Source organism: Hyperolius riggenbachi, chromosome 8, assembly GCF_040937935.1.
Source record: "Hyperolius riggenbachi isolate aHypRig1 chromosome 8, aHypRig1.pri, whole genome shotgun sequence".
Classification (NCBI taxonomy): domain Eukaryota; kingdom Metazoa; phylum Chordata; class Amphibia; order Anura; family Hyperoliidae; genus Hyperolius; species Hyperolius riggenbachi.
Window position 1 is genome coordinate 194,407,408 of NC_090653.1, and position 24,109 is coordinate 194,431,516.

A 24,109-nucleotide genomic window follows, 5' to 3' on the forward strand; every position below is an offset into this window, starting at 1 on the left:
ATAAATAGTTGCCTTAGGGACTCAGCTTTTTTTATTCTATATTTTATGGGGGAAAATTAATTTTAATTTATTACATAGGGGCTTGTAATTATGGCCAGAACAAACAGAAAAATAACCACTTATATTTCAAAATAATATACTGTCGCCATACATTGTGGTAGGGACATAATCTAAACGGTTTAATTATCGGGACCACTGGGCAAATAAAACGTGTTTGTTTTATCCACAGGAGAATGTTTAATTTTAAAACTATAAAGGCTGAACACTGAGAAATAATGATTTTTTTTTCTTTTTTTTCTGTTTTTCTCATTAAAATGCATTTAGAATAAAAAAATTCTTAGCAAAATGTACTATCCACAGAAAGCCTAATTGGTGGCGAAAAAAACGAGGTATAGATCATTTTCTTGTGATAAGTAGTAATAAAGTTATTAGGGAATAAAAGGGAGGAGCGCTGACAACTGAAAATTGCTCTGGTCCGTTAGGATAAAAACCCTTGGGGGTGAACTGGTTAATGGCTGTATTTTGAGTTTTCGATGGGACAGCACACTTACTTTGCTATACAAGCTGTACACTGACTACTTTAAATTTGTGAGAGGTGCACTCACTTTTGTGAATTGTATATGTACTGCAACAAGTCTATTTTACCACCAAAAGGCTTCATAACCTAATTTCCATTCGTTCCATATGTGGGGAGATATACTGTTTTCTACAAAAGCTTTAGATGTGCTCTCAGATGGCTGATTTTTGGAAACAAGTGGCTGCCCAATCTCTATAGAGCAAGATTTAACCTCCTTAGCGGTAATCACGAGTTCAGTTTGGGGTAGGAAAAACATGCCAGGAGCGGTGACCCCAAGCTGAACTCATGGTAGCCGCTGGGAGGTCTATGCAGAGCAATGCATGCAGTGGGCGTTTTAACTCACCTCCCATTCTTCTTCCTCTCCTCAGAGGCTCTGCTTCTCCCTGGTGAGATCGCTGTCTGTCGACATGATGACAGCCGGCAATCTCACTATAGAGTTACAGCGCCACCCGGAGGATGGAGGGAAAAATACAGCGCTGGATCCCAGGGAGGTGAGTGAGTGCTAGGCTCCTGCAGAACTCCCTAGCAGCATGATTTTTCCAGGTTTTAGGATCTAAAAACATGCAAAACAATTGCACTGCTTTTAGACCCTAAATTTCAGAAAGAATCATAACGTCAAGGGAGTTAAATGGACTTCAGCTCAAACTTACAGGTAGCTAGTGTAACGATTGGGTGCTGCAACTCAGACGTCTGCAGAACCACAAATAATACAGACGCTATACCTGATTATGTGGTGATCTGCAGTATCACCAATAATACAAGTATAGCTAGCAGAGTGTAAGGTGTGGTGTTTGGTGCAACAGTATATACTTCTCCAGTGGAGCTGGAGAGTACAACAACAGAAATATAAACAATAGACCTTTACCAGAGGAGCTGGTAAAGTATAAGCAAAAGAGAGAGTAAAAGCAGTTTGGCTAAACCTTACCAGAGGAGCTGGTAAGGTACTAACAGCACAAGTGACTGAGTAGTTTAGCTAGCCCTTACCAGAGGAGCTGGCAAGGTACTATCAGTCACTGGAGCTATATACTAACTCTGAACGTCACCAGAGTAACTGGTGGGTACTAACTGGAATCAGCGCTAGCCCTCACCAGAGGATCTGGTGGGTCCTAGCTACAACAGAACGAGATAGTTTGGCAACACCTTACCAGTGGAGCTGGCAAGGTACTTTCAGTGATAAGACAGTATTAATTAACAAGACTTTACCAGAGGTAAAGTACTATCAGATACGGTAACTATATAGTTTAACAAACCCAGAGGAGCTGGCAAGGGACTATCAGAAACAAGTGTCACCTCACCAGAGTTGCTGGTGGGCATATATAAACACCTCACCAGTGGCAAGGGCCCACTGGTGAGAGGAGTGGTCAGACAGGCAAGGTTCGGCAACAGAGAGGTAATATCAGTACAGAGCGATAGGCAAGAGGATAGTAGGTAGTCAGGCAGAAGTTCAGCAACAAGGATCAGCTAGGCGGAAGTACAGAATCAGTAAGCAAATGCGAGGTCAGAGTATAGCCAGAATCATACACAAGTAATCAATAACAATATCACAATTCCTAGTCTGGTGTGAAGTCCTTGGTTTCAACACCTGGGAACTAGTCTAAGGTCTGAGCTAACACAAAGTATTCACCACAGCAGACAGTTTGCGAATGGTGAACGAAGGCTTTATGAAGCAGAGGAAGAGTCTCAGCCACGCCAATCTCGGAACAGCCAATCTGAGCGTCGAGAGTCATCTCTGACGTCAGCCGACCGGCAGGGCAGCTGACGCGCCTTCTCCCAGCATAAAGGTCCTGTCTCCGAGACAGCGACCCTATGAGCAGATGACAATACCGTTCCCGGCGTGCTAGACGCCGACGGAACGGATGAGGTCTGAGAAGAGGAAGCAAAGGCGGCTGCGGGTACACCCTGCGTGTCCCCAGCCGCCATTCCTACAGATGTTACAGCTAGCAGATATACACAACAGCAAAAGAAAACAAAAACACAAGATTGTTGATTTGAAAGTCAAAGTGCTTCTAAATTTTGTGCTATGTCTCTGCCCAAACCTGTTAGATCTATCAGTTTTTTACAACCTACTGCAAGTGAAAGCAACATAAGGAAAAAATATTTTTAGTGGATTGTACTCTGGAACAAATTAACATTTTTGCAATAGTGGTCCTTTTTGCACAGCTGAAAGGTGCTGAAGTCAATATGGAGGTTATATATTATGGATATGCGAAACTGTTCACACTCCAATTACCGATAACCCTTGTCTTGTCTAGACTACAATGTGAAAAAGTACTCAAAGTATGTTGACCCTAATTAAATTAGGCTATATATATATATATATATATATATATATATATATATATATATATATATATATATATATATTTATATATATATATATATATATATATATATATATATATATATATATATATATATCAGTTATTACTTGCTGTACTGGAAAATTGTAAGGTGTGAGGAGCTGTAAAAAATATTCTGTTAATTCCTTTAATAAAATCTGTTTATGCATTTTGTTTCCCAGGTTCTTATCCTCGTTTGTCATTGAGCTTTCGTATCAAGAGAAACATTGGATATTTCATTCTTCAGACCTACATGCCATCCGTTTTAATTACTATACTGTCCTGGGTTTCCTTCTGGATCAATTATGATGCATCTGCTGCAAGGGTAGCATTAGGTAGGTACCACGAGGAAATGCTTGCAGAAAATAGTAGAAAAACTGCATAATGTAATAAGTTTCAACTAAATAGAAGTACTAGGAAATGGGAACTACCAGCATGAAGTAATGTTTGTGTTTATGCTTCTGTATTTCAGGAGTGACAACGGTGCTCACTATGACAACTATTAACACCCACTTGAGAGAGACACTGCCTAAAATACCATATGTAAAAGCTATTGATGTTTATCTTATGGGATGTTTTGTGTTTGTGTTCCTGGCTCTGTTGGAATATGCATTTGTCAACTATGTGTTCTTTGGACGGGGCCCACAGCAACAAAAAAAACTGAGTGAGAGAACTAGCAAGTCAAATAATGAACGACATCGCTATGAGGAAAGGAGAGTTAGAGAACAGGTAATGTTATAATGTTCCTTTCTAGGTTATTCAAAAAATGTGTCTTTGAAACTGTAATAATGGAAAATAATCTAGTGCACGCATGTTAATAAGGAGAACATAGCTTAGTTAATAAGTGTAAAAAGTTACACTAAACAGGGTCAATGTTTATCTCCAGAAAATATATGTTGTGTGGCTTGTTGGTTCTCTGGCTATAATACTTTCTGTCACTCAGCTGACAAAATATGCAGATCAAGAGCATAAAATAGATCAACATTAATCTGCTGATCCATGTGAGTAAATTATTCTTAAAATATTTCCTATGTATGTGATTTATGCATAAAATATTTAAGAATGATAATCTGCAAAGTGTTTTTTTACTTATATGTATCTGCAGAAAGTAATGTTCTGACAGTTCTAAGTAGATGCATTACAGTCATGGCTGAAATTGTTGGCACCCCAGAATTTTTTTCCCAGAAAATCAAGTATTTCTCACAGAAAAGTATTGCAGTAACACCTGTTTTGCTATGCATATATTTATTCCCTTTTTGTGTATTGGGACAAAACAAAAAAGAAGGGGGAAAAAAAGCAAATTGGACATAATGTCACACAAAACTCCAAAAATGGGCTGGACAAAATTATTGCCACCCCAAATTTGTGGATAAATAAGATTGTTTCAAGCATGTGATGCTCCTTTAAACTCACTTGGGGCAAGTAACAGGTGTGGGCAATTTAAAAATCGCACCTGAAAGGTGTCTGCCACACTAAGCATGGACAACAAAAAGAAGAGAAGAGAACTGTCTGATGACTTGAGAACCAAAATTCTGGAAAAATATCAACAATCTCAAGATTACAAGTCCATCTCTAGAGATCTAGATTAGCCTTTTGTCTGCAGTGCGCAACATTATAAAGAAGTTTGCAACCCATGGCACTGTAGTTAATCTTCCTGGGTGTAAATGGAAGAGAAAAATGGATGAAAGCCTGCAACGCAGGATAGTCTGGATGGTGGATAAGCAGCCCCAAAACAAGTTCCAAAGAAATTCAAGCTGTCCTGCAGGCTCAGGAAGCATCAGTGTCAGTGCAAACTATCTGTCGACATTTAAGTGAAATGAAAAGCTATGGCAGGAGCCCCAGGTGGACCCCACTGTTGACACAGAGACATAAAAAAGCAAGACTACATTTTGCCAAAATGTACTTGAGTAAGCCACAATCCTTCTGCAAAAACATCTTGTGGGCAGATGAGACCAAGCACATAATTCTACGTTTTACCAGAAACAGAAAAACAGAATGAGGCCTACAAAGAAAAGAACAGTACCTACAGTGAAATATGGTGGAGCTTCAATTATGTTTTAGGGTTGTTTTGCTGCCCACTGGGTGCCTTGAAATTGTGCAAGGCATCATGAAATCTGAGGATTACCAAAGCATTTTGAGCTGCACTGTATCCAGTGGGATAACAATACGGCCACCATTGTCAAGAAAGCGCAACAGAGGATGTACCATCTACGGCTGCTGAAAAAGTTTGGCCTACCTCAAAATTTAATGGTGCAGTTCTACACTGCAATTATTGAATCCACCATAACATCATCTATGACTGTATGGTTCGGCTCCTGCTCAGCATTAGAAAAGGGGAGGCTGCAGCGCATCATCCGAACAGTGGAAAGGATAATTGGCTGTAGCTTACCTTCCCTGCAGGATCTTTACGCTAGCAGGTGCAGAAAAAGAGCACCCAAAATTGCCTCTGACCCCTCTCACCCAGCTCACTCCATCTTCCAACGCATGCTTTCAGGAGTAAGATTCCGGTCAATCGCTACCAAAACCTCCAGACACAGGAACAGCTTTTTTCCTCAAGCGGTAGCCATACTTAATGCTGAACCACGTTAGAGCTGCTAGGACTTGATAGTAATCAGCACAGAACTGTAAATTAACAATTCTCACATTGCTTACTGCCACTATACTTATAATGTCCTTGACGTGTAATATACACACTGTCTGTTCTTTTATTGTTTTTGTTTGTGTTTGTTAAGCAACTGCCAAGACAAATTCCTTGTAGGTGCAAACTTACTTGGCGAAATAAAATTGATTCTGATTCTGAAAGCTGGGTTTGTGTCTGAGATATTGGGTCTTCCAGCAGGACAATGACCCCAAACATTCATCAAAAAGCACCCAGAAATGGATGGCAACAAAGCGCTGGAGAGTTCTAAAGTGGTCAGCAATGAGTCCATATCTAAATCCCATTGAACACCTCTGGAGCGATCTTAACCACTTGCCGAGTCGTTCTGCTCTGTCCTGCCGGGGATCGCGCGCTCATTGCGCGCGCATCCTCCGGCAATAGGCTCCGCCCACCTGTGACATCAACCCGCCGGCCGTACGGAAGCGCCGGCGAGTTGTTAACCCCCGTTCTACCGCAATACAAACGTATAGTATCGCGATGATGCGTACGAGGGTACGTGTCATCATGTAGATGACGCCTACCCTCGTTCGTGTCATCGCGGTACTTCTGCGCTCTCTTGACGCGACTTCAAATGTAAACAGGAAGTGCGTCAAGAGAGGGCGGAAGTACCAGATGGTACTAGCACCTAGCATCTCCGGCTGCCCGCTTCTTGCCCTCCTCCTCAGGTACTTTTGGGGGGCTTAAATTTAACATTATAGGGTACCGGCAAAAGGGAGAGCTTAGCGGTGAGGGGTGGGGGGCATTTCCGACACCCCCCCCCCCCCCGCGCTCGGGGCATACTCTCCCTTTATGCTGGGACCCTATTGGGGCCCCAAAGGGACATGTTCGGGTTGGGTTCGGGGTTCGGCCCGAACATGCCGAGCATCGGGGGCATGTTCGGCCGAACCACCCCGAACCCGAACATCTGGATGTTCGCTAATCACTAATACGGATCTTTGAACCGAATCATTTGAATCATTTTACTAGGGAAGCAGACTGGGGGTGAAATGATTAGCATTACAGGACTTTCCCTGCACTGTACATTATGTATGTTCCTGTTTCTTCCAGACAGACATCCACTGTGAACCAAATCTTTCATAGTGATGATCATTTGGGGGGTATTTATACTATCCTGTAATTTTAGCACCTCATGAAACCTGACAGGTGGTCAGAAAAGTCAGAGATGCTTCAAAATGGGAAAATTCACTTTTGGCACCATAGTTTGTAAACGCTATAACTTTTACCCAAACCAATAAATATACACTTATTGGATTTTTGTTTATCAAAGACATGTAGCAGAATAAATTTGGACACAAATGTATATAGAAATTTTACTTTATTTGAAAAAGGTCAGCACAGAAAGTAAAAAAAAACATTTTTTTGACAAAATTCATGTCTTTTTTACTGAATATAATAAAAACTAAAAATCACAGCAGCAATCAAATAGCACCAAAAGAAAGCTGTATTAGTGACAAGAAAAGGAGGTAAAATTCATTTAGATAGTAGGTTTTATGACCGAGCAATAAACCGTGAAAGCTGCAGTGGTCTGAATGGAAAAAAAGGCTCTGGTCCTTAAGGGGTAGAAAGACTGTGGTCCTCAAGTGGTTAAAATTGTTGTTGGGAAAAAGCACCCTTCCAATAAGAGAGACCCCGGAGCAGTTTGCAAAAGGAAGAGTGGTTCAAAATTCCAGGTGAATGATTTTTTCTCAAGGGTATGCAACCAAATATTAAGTTTAGGGTGCCAATACTTTTGCCCAGTTCATTTTTGGAGTTTTGTGTGACATTAGGTCCAATTCGCTTTATTTCCTCCTTTTTTTGCTTTTTGTTCTGATACATACAAAGGGAATAAGCATGTGTATAGCAAAATATATATCACTGCAAAACTTTTCTGTGAGAAATACTTGATTTTCTGGAAACATTTCTGGGGTGTCAACAATTTCATGACTACATGCAGTACATTTAGACCAGGGTTTATAACAGGGTTGTCAAACTCAAATACAAAGTGGACCGAAATTGTACACTGGGACCTAGTCGTGGGTCAACCTCAATGTCTACTGACCACCTTCCTCCCTTATAAAGTTCCCTAGTGTCTAATGGCCCCCATCCAGCCCCTATACAGTTCCCTCAAGTTTAGAGGCCCCTACCCTCCCTTATACAGTTCCCTAGTGTTTAGTGCTTTCCCACTACCTCCCCCATATGGCTTCCCTGGTGTTCTAGGGCTTCACCTTCAATATAGCTTCCCTGGTGGTCTAAAGTGGGCCAAACTTGCAGTGGGGAAAGTGGGGAAACCATTGAGGGACAAATTTAATGGCTCTGAGGGGTAGATTTGGCCTGCGGGCCAGAGTTTGACATGTATGGTTAGACTAAAGACAGCCATACACTGGTCGATTGCCACTAGATCGACCAGCAGATAGATCCTTCTGTGATCTAATCTGATCAAAGAGGGATCTATTGGCTGCCTACACTGCAAACAGATTTTGAATCGATTTCACTATGAAATCGATTCACGATCTGTGGAGCTACCGCCCCGGCATACATTACCTGATCCGTCCGGCACGAGTACCCCGGTCTCCGCTGTCTCTTCTCTGCTCTGGGCTCCAGCTTTACTTTACTTCCTGTTGGGGGAAGTTAAAACAGTAGAGGGTGCTCTACTGTTTAAACTTCCCCTGACAGGAAGTAAGTGAAGCCAGCCAGAGCCCAGTGCAGAGAAGGGACTGCGCGGACATCGGGGACACGCGCGGTGCTTTTGTGAGTGCTTGCGTTTGATGAGTGCTTGCTGAGCGCTTGTTAAAAAAATTGCTCCCATTCACTTTCATTAAAATGCAGTAAAAATCGCGTAAAAATCTCAGCGATCGCATACGTTTTTCACATACACGATCGTGGCAATTTTACCGCTATTTTAATGAAAGTGAATGGGAGTGATTTTTTAACAAGCGCTCAGCAAGCGCCAATCAATTGCAAGCCCTTAAAAAGGTGCTTATAATGTGTATCTGGCCTTACAGATACATAAATGCAAGGATCACTAGAGAACCAGGATTGTCCAGATACCCAAGCCTTTGAGCACAAAGTTCTGGCACAGTTTGCTCCTTGCATGGCTATTATATAAGGAGGACACACCTGCTGCATGATTGAAATGCAAAATCCACACAAGCAACCTTTGCAGTGGCAGAGCTGTTTCCAGATAGCATAGAGCTACCTAATGGTGGAACAGTGAAAGTCCAGGACATGCAATGGAGGCACCTACTTATCTAACCTTTACTGGGGAGCATACCCAGGGCTGTTTCTTGGGCAGTGTGGGCAGGGCGACCGCCTTGGGCGCAGACCGGCAAGTAGAAGAAGGGGGGCGTAGGCAGGAGGACATAACCGATAGCGAGCTGGTGACACGCGGTGCACTCAAATAGAAGAAGAAAGATTACCAGGTCGATCACCTTCTTGACTCCCTTCCTGGGCTGCCTACATCAGACAACAAGTCATCAGCACCACCGCGTGATAACACTTGATGTCCTGTAGCGGTACTGCAGGCTGTCAGTGCGCGGCGCCCATGGAGGAGTCGGCTTTCATGGCTCTCTTCAACTGTGTGTTTTCCTGGTCCCTGATTCCTCCTGGATGAGCGGGTGGTCACTAGTAAGTAGGCAGATCTACTTGTGACCTGTGGCTGTGTGACTGTCCCTAAAGAGTAAAAATTTGCGAGTCACACCCTCGCCCTGGGTGCAATTTAGCCTAGAAACTGCCCTGAGCATACCTATCCAACCTATACTGGAGGCACCTACCTGCCTATCTAACCTATTCTGGGGCACCTACCTATCTACAGCCAAGCAAAGCCCCAGGGCCCCAGCACAGCAAAGCACAGCCTCAAGCAAAGCAAACCCCCAGCATAGCAAAGCCTCCTGGTCCCAGCCCAGCAATGCATACAGCCATGCAAAGCCTAGTAAAGCAAATGCCCCCAGCAAATTGCCCAGCCCAGCAAAGCCCCCAGCAAGTAACCTAGCTAAGCCAGGCCGGCTCAACATCACCGCCAGCCAAGCTGGCACAGCATCACCGTCAGCCAGACCGGCACAGCATCACTGCCAGCAATGCCAGCACAGCATCACCACCAGCCAGGCCAGCACAGCATAGCATAGCCACCAGCCAGGCAGTCCAGCATAACCGCCAGCCGAGTGGCATTTCAGAGAGCTAAACAGGGACAATACAGTGCAGCCCATAATTATTCCTAACCCTGGCAACTTTTGACTTAAAGTTACTTTTATTTAACTAGCAAGTAATTTTGTTTATGGGAAATGACATAGGTGTCTCCCAAAAGATAATAAGACGTGTACAGGAGGCATTATTGTGGGGAAAAAATTCTTAGCTTTTATTTACAGTTGAGCAAAAAGTGTCCAGTCCAAAATTATTCATTCCCTTTCCTTTTTTATGCCAAATGAAGGAAACATCATTGTGATCAAACTATTCAATTTTTGTTTCATCTGACCATAACACAGAAGACCAGAAGTATTTTTCTTTGTCCAGATGAACATTTGCAAAGACCAAGTGAGCTTTTGTGTGCCTTATCTGGAGAAGTGGCATCCTCCTTGGTCTGCGTCCGTGGAACCCAGCAGTGTGCAGTGTCCGTTGGATTGTCTGCCTTGAGACATTGCCAGTTTGCCACTAGCAGAGCCCAGATTCACCAGGATGGCCTTGGTGGTTCTTTTTCACCTCTCTCACTATCCTCCTGGCCAGCACAGGTGTTAATTTTGGCTTCCGAACACGTCCTCCTGACATTTTCCATAGTGCGGAACATCTTGTATTTTTGAATAATACTTTGCAGTGTACCCGACCAGCAACCCGTTTTTTCCATTTTCTTATAAAGTATACATTTTAAGTAACATTGGGGAGCTGTAAAGTAAATAAAACCTTTTTTTATATGCAAACCAGAGCCAAAAAAGTGTTTTAAAGATTTGTTTTACTCCTATTTAAATGAAATAAAAACCGAAAAGTAACAGTCCTTAAACAACAAATAGCAGAGCAGAGCAGAGCACCCACATTGTCCCTGTATGCTGTAGGCTGCTCCATCTAATGGAAGTGTCCCCCCCCCCTTCCCCGGCCACTGCAATGCACACTGTAGTACATTAATGTAACCACAGGGGATGTAGGCACTTTAATGTACTACATCTCCCAGCATGCATTGTGGTGGCCAGGGTGACATTTCCACCACTGCAGCTATGAGTTGCAAAGAATAGACACTGCATCCAGGCTCGTATAAATAATTTTTAGATTTAAGGGTGTATAGACACACACAATCTTGATCCTCCATGTAGTATGAGGGATAATCAAAATCGGTCAATCAAAATTGGGTGTGTGTATGCACCCAAAGTGCATTTACTTCTGTTAGAGCCTTTATTTGTTAATGATGAGCTACTGCTCAATGAAGGTGCTTGGCAGACCTACCTGTGCAAAAATGTGTAGACTTGAGAAGAAATATTGTTATGTGCCAAAATTAACTTGTCTTGTAATGACAGGGTTACAAGTGTGTGCGATTAGGTGGACTAGGCTTTGCATCTTGTGGCTGTATCGACCATGAGCAAATTTAGTAGGTAATCTCTCATACTACATGGGAGATGTAAAAATTGGGAGATAATTGGCCAATTCAAATTGGATGTGTATATACACCCTAAATTTTCTTTTCTTCATTACAGTAGCTAAACAACAACATAAACGGTAATTTATTAAGAAAATCAAGATTGCGTAACAAGGCTTTTAAGCAGGGAGAACAAATTTACTGTATATGCACACCTACTCAGAACTTACCAATCAGAATCAAAGTTAATTGGAGCAGATTTATCACAACCAAAAGAAAATAAAAAGCAGCACACTTATCAATAGTTTCACATTTTCAATAGATTTCCCTCCATTTCACATGCACTTGTGTTAATAAATCCATATCTCCCAACTTCTTAAAATGAAAAAGAGGGAAACTTAAGCCACACCCATGATCACGCCCCGTCACATCCCTAGTCACGCATACCATAAAGATTTCATAAGGAAAATATGTTGTTTTATAATTCAAACCACACTGGTCCTTTCTATCCTGGTTCATTTCCCGTCATATTAAAGCGGAATATAACCCTGCATTTCAACTTTGCTCTAAAACATTATTTACAGCATATTATATGCAACCAGCATTTTTTTTTTACTAGCCCAGCATTGGAAGGGTTAAACACATAGGTTTAAAGTTCCGTGGAGAGATATGCAGTTGTTCAGAAAGATACATTTAACTAAATAGAAGTAACAAGTGAGAAATGTTACACACTCTTTGGCTGTCCTCCAGCTCCTTCTCAGTCAGAGAGAGTGAGTCATATTCCACACTTCGATACATTTATGTAAACAAAATGTATCTATGTAAGCTTCGGATGCATCTGCAGTTCTTTCCAGGAACTTTAAAGCTCTGTGTGACCCTTTCAATGCTGGTCTAGTAAAAAAAAAATGCTGGTTGCATATAATATACTTTAAATAATGTTTTAGAGCAAAGTTGAAATGCAGGGTTATATTCTGCTTTAACATTTTAAAATTAGTAATCTATAAATTTAAAGGATGGGAATAAAGTCAATCGAACACATTTTTAGTAGAGAAATATATATATATATAACATGCCAGAACATTCTCTAGCTCTTGTCCTATCAAATATCCCCATTCACTAACAGACAGAGCTTTCCTATCAAATCTTTTCCTCTAACAGAGCATGCCCCAGTGATTTCTGGCCATCTAAGAAAAACACATCTTCATTCTTACCAGTGATGTAGGAATCACTACAGCAGGGATATTAATTGCTATGGGGCCCTCTGCCACTATGGGGCCCCTCCCAGCAGCAGATCACTTTCTTTTTTTTAATACAATTATAAAACATAAAAGCACAACATCCGTGCATAGGCCCCCTCAAGCCACTTATTCTTTTCACATAGTAGCGGTTGATGTATGCAGCTTCTGTGCCTCTACCATATAGTGCAGTGCAGGCATAGAACGCTGTGATAATGTGAGCTGCAACAAGGAAAGTATCTTCCTCATCTCTTCTGGTGTCTGACAGCCCCTCCTCCAGACTCTCTCCTCACCAGCTGTCCTTCTCTGAGACAGCAGTTATCTGTATCTGGAAAAAGTGACATGTTCACGGTCGGACTGGGCCACAGTAGTACAGTTTTTTCCCTCGGTGGGCCCCCCCTCCAGGTATCTGGGGGCCCCCCCTCCTTGTCTGACAGAGCTCCAATTGCTGCCTGCAGCACAAAAATTCTCCTCTCAGAGCTGTAATCACTCATGCTGAGAGCAGTGGCGTAGCTAAGTAGCTGTAGGCCTCGATGCAAATTTTACAATGGGGCCCCCAAAGCACTCTACACATAACAAATGATACGACGCACCAAAACCTGCCAATGGCAACTGCAGTGTCAGAGGTGCAAGAAGGGGATGGGGAATAGCTTGTTAATGATTACCACTGTTCAAAGTATCTATAGAAGTGATTATAATGAGCACAGGACCAATAGAGAGGTAATACTGTAGTTGAGGGAGGGCCCTTCGGGGCCCCTTTGGCCCAAGGGCCCCGATGCGGTTGCAACCTCTGCGGTCGCAACCTCTGCAAAGTAGGACATTACTTTACATTGAAGGAGGGGACTCTATGCAAAGTTTTGCTGCACAGCAGTGTCTCTGAATTACAATGCTGCTAAGATCATGTACATTTGGCCTTGTCCATAATACATCATGACCACGCCCACCTTCCGGTGCATGGTCACGCCCTTTTTTTCGCCGCAATCATGGAATGTGTGGGCCCCAGGTTGAAATTTCTTTGGTGGGCCCCCAGTGTCCCAGTCCGACCCTGGACATGTTTATGGGGGACTGTGTGCACTGTCCTCAGAAAGGTAAACAAATAAGCTCTTTTGTGTTTGATCTACACTAGGCAATGTAATGATTACTGTTAACTCTCTCTATGCCATATAGCTGTATAAGCTGCATGCTAGATAAAACTTGGGCAGTAATGACTGTCTGTGCCCAGGGCCGGTTTAAGCAACAATGGGGCCCCAGGGCAAAATAAACCTGGGGGGCCCCCCCAACATATACCCCGGAACAAAAATCGGCATTAGGGGACCTTTTTTGCAGCTGGTATAGTCAGGGTGTGAAGTCCCAATCGGTCGGAGCTCCACATTTTGGCTATCCCAGCCTGCATGGGGGACAAGGGGTTAAAAATTTTCAGGAGGGGGGACCCCACATAATTTAAAAAAAAAAAAAATTCCCACACTCTAGACATAAAAAAAAAATTGGGAAAATAGGAAAAAATGCAAGGGATCTTCATACAGCCATATTGCGGCTGTATAGCGATTCCTGGCCAAAGCGCTGCGGCTGCGTATAGACCCCCTGGAAACCCTGTCAGGAAATTTTTTGCGCTTTTGTTTGATGCATGTAAAATTACACTACCGTTAGGTTTGCTACTAAAAGTAACATTTACCGCATTTAAAAGTATACTTTTTTCCTTCGAAACTTTAAAATCGATTTTCTCAAAAACTATAAGGTCTTTTTGAAAAATTGTTTTTTCCTCTTATTCCTAATGATCTCCTTAACATATCCTGCAAATGTAGGGTTTCTAGCATTTAAGGTGGATTTGCTATCAACCATTAAAGTCGGCAGGTTTTTAAATGTGTATTTTTTTTCCTTTGAAACTTTAAAATCGATTTTCTCAAAAACTATAAGGCCGATTTAAAAACAAATTTCCTCTTGTAGCCACTGGGGGCCCCTACAAGCTCTGGGGCCCTGGGGCAGCTGCCTCCTTTGCCTCTATGGTAGCGCCGGCCCTGTCTGTGCCCAGAATCCAGCATGTATACAGCAGCCCCCAAAGTTAAAGGACAAGCTATCAGCTTTGTGGAACAACTCAGCTTAGCCTCAGTGCACTATTCTTCCCACTTACCTTGCCCTCGCCCATGTAATGGCACTTGTGTGCTGATCCATCTGCCTTTCCATCCACACATTATTATTATTATTAGTAGTATTATTATTATTTATATAGCGCCAACATTTGCTGCAGCGCTGTACAGAGTATATTGTCTTGTTGTCACTAACTGTTCCTCAGAGGGGCTCGCAATCTAGTCCCTACCATAGTCCCATTCTATGTATGTATCATGTAGTGTATGTATCATAGTCTAGGTCCAATTTAGGGGGAAGTCAATTAATCCATCTGTATGTTTTTGGGATGTGGGAGGCAACCGGAGTGCCCGGAGGAAACCCATGCAGACACAGGGAGAGCATACAAACTCATATGTTGACATAGCAACCAGTGGTGTAGCTAGAAATTATGGGGCCCCATAGCAAAATTTCTGTTCCCCCCCCCCCCAATCCCTCAGAGGACATTGCAGGGCCAGCACTGTGCAGAACGTGAAGGCTAGCAACATGTTCTGTTGCTACTAGGCAGCATGGTGGCGCAATAGTTAGCACTCTCGTTGCTATGCCAACATCTGAGTTTGTATGCTCTCCCTGTGTCTGCGTGGGTTTCCTCCGGGCAACATTTTTCCAGTCTTCAACTGTCCATTTTCGTTGAGCTTGTGAAAATTGTAGCCTCTCTTTTCTATTTGTAGTGGAGATGAATGGTACCCGGTGGGGTCTTCTGCTGTTGTAGCCCATCCACCTCAAGGGTGTGTGTGTTGTGGCTTCACAAATGCTTTGCTGCATACCTCGGTTGTAACGAGTGGTTATTTCAGTCAACGTTGCTCTTCTATCAGCTTGAATCAGTCGGCCCATTCTCCTCTGACCTTTAGCATCAATGAGGCATTTTTGTACACAGGACTGCCACATACTGGATGTTTTTTCCTTTTCACACCATTCTTTGTAAATCCTAGAAATGGTTGTGCGTGAAAATCTCAGTAACTGAGCAGATTGTGAAATACTCAGACCGGCCCGTCTGGAACCAACAACCATGCCACGCTCAAAATTGCTTAAATCACCTTTCTTTCCCATTCTGACCAGGACCACACCCCTAAATGCTCTGAAGCAACTGCCATGTGATTGGTTGATTAGATAATTGCATTAATGAGAAATTGAACAGGTGTTCCTGATAATCCTTTAGGTGAGTGTATACTGGTGAAAATTATTCAGGCTATCCTATACTAGAGGCACCTACCTAACTAACCTATACTGGGGGCAACTTTGCCTGGCTACCTATACTGGGGGGGGGGGGGGGACCTATAGCTGGCTAACTATACTGGGGGAAACAAGACCTGGCTAACCTATACTGCGGGCACCTATATCTGGCTCCATGGTGGTGCACTATTTTTACACCCTTGCCCAGGGTGCAATTTAGCCTAGAAACAGCCCTGCATACACAGTCACAGTCTCTCTCTCTCTCCTTTCCTGGTTGTCCTACCCAGGCTAGCTGTAATCGTCCTGGCAGCAAGAGGGGATGAGCTCCTCCCCTCCCTGTGTACTGCATGTGAAAATAACTACAGAGACGATAATTAAAGGAATAGAGTGATAAGACAACATTCTCACTATGAAAACTTATCACTGCACCTAAATAAGGCAAGCTTCTTTATTAAATTAACACTTAAAATACTGATCGATGTGTGGCGATAAGTTTTCACTTATTTATTTTTTTTTCACATAGGCAATGACAATAAATGTGTAACAAATAATCATTATCATATAGAACAGTAGCAGAGCAACATAGTTAACATTGGACATACTGTATCAAAAACAATTCGCAGTAGGTATAAAAGTGTAAATCAACAATTGCCAAGGCATAAAACTGTGGTAAGAAAAACAGAACGAAAAAGCAAAAGATGGAAAAGACACCTTTGCTTGCATACATTCTAGATATCAGAATCAGTAGGGTCTCCCTTTACCATGGTAATCCTTGGCTGTCCCATGTGCCGGAAAAGAGGAGGAATAGAGAAATGGAAAGCGAGAGGGGAGTCAGGGTGACATAATTTGTTTGTATTCATCATACACTGAAATTCAGACCAAACCGACCAGGTAATTGTGTAGTGCTCTGAGCGGTCTTGTGACATGAGAATCATTCTCCCCATCATCTCAATTGTATCTATTATTTGGAGCCAGGCCTTAATGGAAGGAGAATGAGGTGATTTCCAGTTCAGGGGATCAAAGCTCTGGCAACATTGAGAAGATGAACAATGAGCGATTTTTTGTAAACTTTCACTGAAGTCTCTGAGTCATGCAAAAGAAGGGTACTAGGTTGGAAGCTTATGGTGGAACAAGTAACCTTTTCAGTTAGTCGGTGTATGGATTCCCATACGTTTTGAGAGAGGGGCAAGACCAGAAGATATGAAAGATCCCACTATCTGGAGCTCCACATCTCCAGCAATTATCCGAGACTGTTGGGAACATCTTATGGGGAACCAGTGGTGTAGCTAAGTAGCTAAGGGCCCCGGTGCAAGTTATACATGCCCCCCCCCCCCCTCCCCCAAGCACTCTATACATTGCAATTGATACGGCGTACCAAAACCTGCCAAGCACAAACACAGAGTCAGAGGTGCAAGAAGGGAATGGGGAACAGTGTGTTAAGGATTACTACTATTTAAAGCATCTATAGAAGTGATTATTACCAGCACAGGACCAATAGAGAGCTAATACTGTGATAGAGGGTGGACCCTTCGGGGCCTCTCTTGCCAATGGTCCCGATGCGGTCGCTACCTCTGCACCGCCTATTGCTACGCCACTGTGGAGAACCCTGGGAGTTCTGTACCACCTGGATCTTATATCCCACCTCCTGTGTAGAAACGTTTAATGACACTTTATGATTTAGCACAAAAATGTTCTGCCACTGGTCCTCATCTATCTCCCGACCCAGATCCCCCTCCCAGGCAGCTTGACATTTTAATTTATCAGTAGTATCTGGTAAATTTGTGAAATGAGGTGTCTGTGTGGAAGCGAACTCACCACCAAGTTTTCAAATGGCGATAGAGGCTTCCTCCAGTCAAACTTTTTAAGGGAGTTCAGGTAAGAGCGTTTTTGGAAATATTGCCAGTTAGAAAGGCGTATGTCACCTCTAAGAGCAAGCATCTCAGAATGGTATTTAATCACTCCCTGGGATAAAAAATCTTCTACTCTGGGGCAACCACAATCAGGCCAGTTATGCAAAAAGGGGATATCCATGGCAGAAAGAAAATTTGGATTAGAGAGAAGTGGAGTAAGCTTGCTAGGAAATGATGATACGCCCAAAGCTGGAAGATATCTCCTCATACTCTTCAGCGTAGTGGATAAAAGAGGGTTACCCCAGGCAGTTATTTTTTGACTGGAGGCACCTGACCAAACTAAAGTCGGGACAGGACGCTGAGACATCTCCTGTTCAATTGACATCCATTTCTTGGGAGAAGCAGTGTTAGACCACTCAATTACTTGAATAGGTCTGGAAGGCCCATCCCACCGAATTCTTTGGGGATAGATAAAGTAGTTTGTTTAATACATGGCGGCTTGTGTCCCCAGATAAATTTATTAATCTGAGTTTGTAGAGTATGTAAGAAGGAGGCTGGAAATCGATAGGCAGACATTGGTATATAGAAAGCGGGGTAGGAGATTCATTTTTACTGAGGCCATTCTACCAAACCAAGGTGGCCATACACTCGTTAGATTAGCAGATCTATCATCAGATAGATCTCATGTGTTTAGGATAGAGAACGGCGAACGGTTCCAGGCGAATTTCGGGTGGTTCGCCTTCGCCGGCGAAGGCGAACTTTCCCGGAAGTTCGATTCACCCCATAATGCTCTATGAGGGTCAACTTTGACCCTCTACATCACAGTCAGCAGGCACATTGTAGCCAATCCGGCTACACTCAGCCCTGGCAGGCTCCGGCGGCCATTACACTCACTCGTGTGCCTGCAAATAGACAGACTAGGGCGAGCTGCTGCATACTTTTCTCCTAGGGACAGATTAGTCAGGCTCTTGGCTTGTGTTAGCTTGCTCCTGGCTGAATCTTATTGCTTTAATAGCACCCCTCATTCAACAGCTCTTTTCAGAGCTAATCCTGTTCTTGTGATCATCATATTTTTTCCGTGTGTCAAACTGACACTTGTGTTGCATAGACAGCATTGTTAATTCATACTGTGTGTGTGCCACTGCCAGCAGCCCAGCAGCACATTCAGTGACTACTTGTGTGTGTGACAGGGAGCTGCACATTGTACTACCCAGTACTGCATAAACCTACTACTACATGTTGTGTTTAGTTAACCCACCTCATCACTGCATATACCTACTTTTGTGTTGAGTGAACCCACCTCACTGCATCTACCTAGCTGTTGTGTTGAGTGAACCCACCTCGCTGCATCTAACTACCTTTAGTGTTCAGTGAACCCACCTCACTGCATCTAACTACCTTTAGTGTTCAGTGAACCCACCTCACTGCATCTAACTACCTTTAGTGTTCAGTGAACCCACCTCACTGCATCTAACTACCTTTAGTGTTCAGTGAACCCACCTCACTGCATCTAACTACCTTTAGTGTTCAGTGAACCCACCTCACTGCATCTAACTACCTTTAGTGTTCAGTGAACCCACCTCACTGCATCTAACTACCTTTAGTGTTCAGTGAACCCACCTCACTGCATCTAACTACCTTTGTGTGGAGTGAACCCACCTCACTGCATCTAACTACCTTTAGTGTTCAGTGAACCCACCTCACTGCATCTAACTACCTTTAGTGTTCAGTGAACCCACCTCACTGCATCTACCTAGCTGATGTGTTAAGTGAACCCACCTCACTGCATCTAACTACCTTTGTGTTGAGTGAACCCACCTCACTGCATCTAACTACCCTTAGTGTTCAGTGAACCCACCTCACTGCATCTAACTACCTTTAGTGTTCAGTGAACCCACCGCACTGCATCTAACTACCTTTAGTGTTCAGTGAACCCACCTCACTGCATCTACCTTGCTGTTGTGTTGCATCTACCTAGCTGTGTAGCACTTCACATGCTAACTGTTTAGCACACCCGTGCTAAACAGTTAGCACGGCTTTGTGAATCAAGCCTTTGTGTTGAGTGAACCCACCTCACTGCATATAACTACCTACTGTGTGGAGTGAACCCACCTCACTGCATCTAACTACCTTTAGTGTTCAGTGAACCCACCTCACTGCATCTAACTACCTTTAGTGTTCAGTGAACCCACCTCACTGCATCTAACTACCTTTAGTGTTTAGTGAACCCACCTCACTGCATCTAACTACCTTTAGTGTTCAGTGAACCCACCTCACTGCATCTAACTACCTTTAGTGTTCAGTGAACCCACCTCACTGCATATAACTACCTATTGTGTGGAGTGAACCCACCTCACTGCATCTAACTACCTTTAGTGTTCAGTGAACCCACCTCACTGCATCTAACTACCTTTAGTGTTCAGTGAACCCACCTCACTGCATATAGCTAGCTGTTGTGTTAAATGAACCCACCTCACTGCATCTAACTACCTTTAGTGTTCAGTGAACCCACCTCACTGCATATAACTACCTATTGTGTGGAGTGAACCCACCTCACTGCATCTAACTACCTTTAGTGTTCAGTGAACCCACCTCACTGCATCTAACTACCTTTAGTGTTCAGTGAACCCACCTCACTGCATCTACCTAGCTGTTGTGTTAAGTGAACCCAACTCACTGCATCTAACTACCTTTGTGTTGAGTGAACCCACCTCACTGCATCTAACTACCTTTAGTGTTCAGTGAACCCACCTCACTGCATCTAACTACCTTTAGTGTTCAGTGAACCCACCTCACTGCATATAGCTAGCTGTTGTGTTGAGTGAACCCATCTCACTGCATCTAACTACCTTTGTGTTCGGTGAACTCAACTCACTGCATCTAACTACCTTTAGTTTTCAGTGAACCCACCTCACTGCATCTAACTACCTTTAGTGTTCAGTGAACCCACCTCACTGCATCTACCTAGCTGTTGTGTTAAGTGAACCCAACTCACTGCATCTAACTACCTTTGTGTTGAGTGAACCCACCTCACTGCATCTAACTACCTTTAGTGTTCAGTGACCCCACCTCACTGCATCTAACTACCTTTAGTGTAAAGTGAACCCACCTCACTGCATCTAACTACCTTTAGTGTTCAGTGAACCCACCTCACTGCATCTAACTACCTTTAGTGTTTAGTGAACCCACCTCACTGCATCTAACTACCTTTAGTGTTCAGTGAACCCACCTCACTGCATCTAACTACCTTTAGTGTTCAGTGAACCCACCTCACTGCATATAACTACCTATTGTGTGGAGTGAACCCACCTCACTGCATCTAACTACCTTTAGTGTTCAGTGAACCCACCTCACTGCATCTAACTACCTTTAGTGTTCAGTGAACCCACCTCACTGCATATAGCTAGCTGTTGTGTTGAGTGAACCCACCTCACTGCATCTAACTACCTTTGTGTTGAGTGAACCCACCTCACTGCATCTAACTACCTTTGTGTTCGGTGAATTCAACTCACTGCATCTAACTACCTTTGTGTTCAGTGAACCCACCTCACTGCATATACCTAGCATCCCCCCGAGATGGACAAAATGGACAAAACAGGTAAAGGAAGAGGTAGAGGCAGACCCAGAGGAAGGCCACCTGGCACCGGCAGGTCTGTGAGAGGTGGTGTTTCTGTGATTTCGTGCGGACCTGGCCCGAGGAAAGCGAAGCTGGGCAGGAGGATTATGATGACGATTATACGGATGCCACGTATGTTCCCAATAGAGGAGATGACCAGGGGGACAGTTCAGAGTGGGAGCCAGAGAGGAGTAGAAGGAGACAAGTCCATGAAAGAAGCAGAGGGAGCTCGTCCTCAGAAACAGCTGGGGGCAGTGTCCGGTGCCATGTATCGCCAGCTATGGACATCCAGCCAACATGCCCTTCAAGGTCAGCTGCTGATGCCACCATAGTGCCATCACCCCAGGGGGGCTTAGCGGTTTGGACATTTTTTAACGTGTGTACCTCAGATCGGAGCAAAGCCATCTGTTCTCTCTGCCTCCAAAAATTGAGCCGTGGAAAGGCCAACACTCACGTAGGGACAAGTGCTTTACGAAGCCACCTGGAGAAAAGGCACAAACAGCAATGGGAAGAACACCTGAGGAAAAGCAGCACCCAAAATACAAGCCACCCTCCTTCTCCTCTTCCTCCTTCAGGTGCAGCATCTTCAGCCGCTTTCTCCCTTGCACCTTCACAGCCACCCTCCTCCACACCGCCTCTGCCCTTGAGCGGTTGCTGCTCCTCTGCCCACAGCAGTAGCCAGGTGTCCGTGAAGGAAGTCTTTGAAGGAAGAAGCAAATTTCTGCCAGTCACCCTCTTGCCCAGTGTCTGACAGCTGGCGTGGCGGAACTATTAGCTCGCCAGCTATTTCCATACAAGCTGGTGGAGTCAGAGGCTTTCCGTAAATATGTGGCCATTGGGACACCGCAGTGGAAGATACCAGGCCGCAATTATTTTTCACAAAAGGCCATACCCAAACTGTACCATGCAGTTGAGAGGCAAGTGGTGTCATCTCTTGCGAAGAGCGTTGGGTCAAGGGTCCACCTGACCATGGATGCCTGGTCTGCCAAGCACGGGCAGGGCCGCTACATTACGTACACAGCCCATTGGGTCAACCTGGTGACCGATGGCAAGCAGGGAGTACGTGGCTGCGCAGCGGACCAACTTGTGACACCTCCACGGCTTGCAGGCAGGCCTCCTGCCACCTCCTCTCCTTCTCCTCCTGCTACATCCTCTTCGCTATCATCCTCCTCCTTGGCTGAGTGGCAGTTCAACTCTAGTGGTGCTGCCATCTCCTCCTCTCCAGCTACACAGCCCCATCTCCCCAGAGCCTACGCTACATGCCAGGTACGACGGTGTCACGCCATTTTAGACATGTCTTGCCTTAAAGCGGAGAGTCACACTGGACCAGCTCTCCTGGCTGCTCTTAAAGAGACTCTGAAGCGAGAATAAATCTCGCTTCAGAGCTTATATTCAGCAGGAGCATATTTGCCCCTGCTAAAACGCCGCTATCCCTTGGCTGAACGGGGGTCCCTTACTCCCCAAATCCCCCCTTGCAAAATCTATGACCAACTTGGTCGTAGATTTTGCTGCTGTTGAGGCAGGGCTAACAGCTGCAGCCCTGCCTCTCAGCACCGACTATCAGCGGCGCATCGCAGCCTCTCCCCCACCCCTCTCAGTGAAGGATGACTGGGAGAGGCGGAGATACGCGCTGATAGACGCGTGTGAGGCAGGGCTGCATGCATTAGCCCTGCCTCAAACAGGAAGAGATCCCCGCGAGTAGACAAGGGGATTTGGGGGGTAAGGGACCCCCGTTCAGCCGCGGGATAGCGGCGTTTTAGCAGGGGCACACATGCCCCTGCTGAATATAAGAGCTGAAGCGAGTTTTATACTCTCTTCATTCTCTCTTTAACAAAGAGGTGGAGCAATGGCTGACCCCGCACCAGCTGGAGATTGGCAACGTGGTGTGTGACAATGGCAGCAATCTCCTTTCCGCTTTGAATTTGGGAAAGCTGACACATGTACCCTGCATGTGCCATGCAGGGTACATGTGTTAGCTTTCCCGAATTCAAAGCGGAATCTGGTCGTGCAAAGTACCCAGGCTTAGAGGACGTCCTGAAGCAGGCCAGGAAGTTTTGTGGGCATTTCAGGCGGTCTTACACGGCCATGGCACGCTTTGCGGACATTCAGCGGAGAAACAACTTGCCGGTGAGACGCCTCATTTGCGATAGCCCGACTCACTGGAATTCCACCCTGCTCATGTTCTCTCGCCTGCTAGACCAGGAGAAAGCCATCACCCAGTACCTGTACAATTACAGTAGAAGGACACAATCTGGGAAGATGGGGATGTTCTGGCCACCGAACTGGACACTGATGCGAAATGCATGCAGGATCATGCAGCCGTCTGAGGAGGTGACCAACCTGGTGAGTCGCGCTGAAGGCACCATCAGCGACTTGATCCCCTACGCTTACTTCCTGGAGCGTGCCGTGCGTAGAGTGGTGGATGAAGCTGTGAAGGAGCGTGAACAGGAACAGTTACGGCAGGAGGAGTCGTGGGAGCGATTTTCATCTGAACCAAATGTTTCCTCGACACCTGCGGCAGCACAGAGGGGGGAGGAGGAGGAAGAAGAGGAGTCGTGTGGGGAAGGAGAGGAGTCAGACTCAGATGAGGAAGGTGTTTCTGTGGAGGAGGAAGAGGCGGCGGCAGAAGAACAACCGCAGAAGCCGTCAGAGGGGGCTTGTGCTGCTCCACGTTCCCACGTTCAGGAAGAGCAAGAAGAGATGGAGAGTACGTCTGGATCCAACTTTGTGCAGATGGCCTCTTTCATGTAGTCCACCCTGTTGAGGGACCCCCCGTATAAAAAAACTCAAGGGGAATGACCTGTACTGGGTGGCCATGCTACTAGACCCTCGGTACAGGCACAAAGTGGCAGACCTGTTACCAACTCAACAGAAGGCAGAAAGGATGCAGCACTTGCAGAACAAGCTGGCAATGATGCTTTACAATGCGTTTAAGGGTGATGTGACAGCACAACACAATAAAGGTACCACTGGCAGTAATCCTCCTCCTCCCAAGTCCACGCAGGC

At 44.7% G+C, this 24,109-nt stretch overlaps 1 protein-coding gene across 4 annotated transcripts in view; it reads left to right on the top strand.

Annotated features, from left to right (window-relative positions):
• LOC137527529 (gamma-aminobutyric acid receptor subunit beta-4) overlaps positions 1-24,109 on the top strand; it is a 608,888-nt gene that overhangs the window by 517,748 nt on the left and 67,031 nt on the right. For all 4 annotated transcript variants that reach the window (XM_068248067.1, XM_068248065.1, XM_068248069.1 and 1 more), the window contains exons 7-8: positions 3,099-3,251; positions 3,389-3,645. In XM_068248067.1, coding sequence (XP_068104168.1) covers positions 3,099-3,251; positions 3,389-3,645 — 410 coding nt within the window. The remainder of the gene's footprint in view (positions 1-3,098; positions 3,252-3,388; positions 3,646-24,109) is intronic.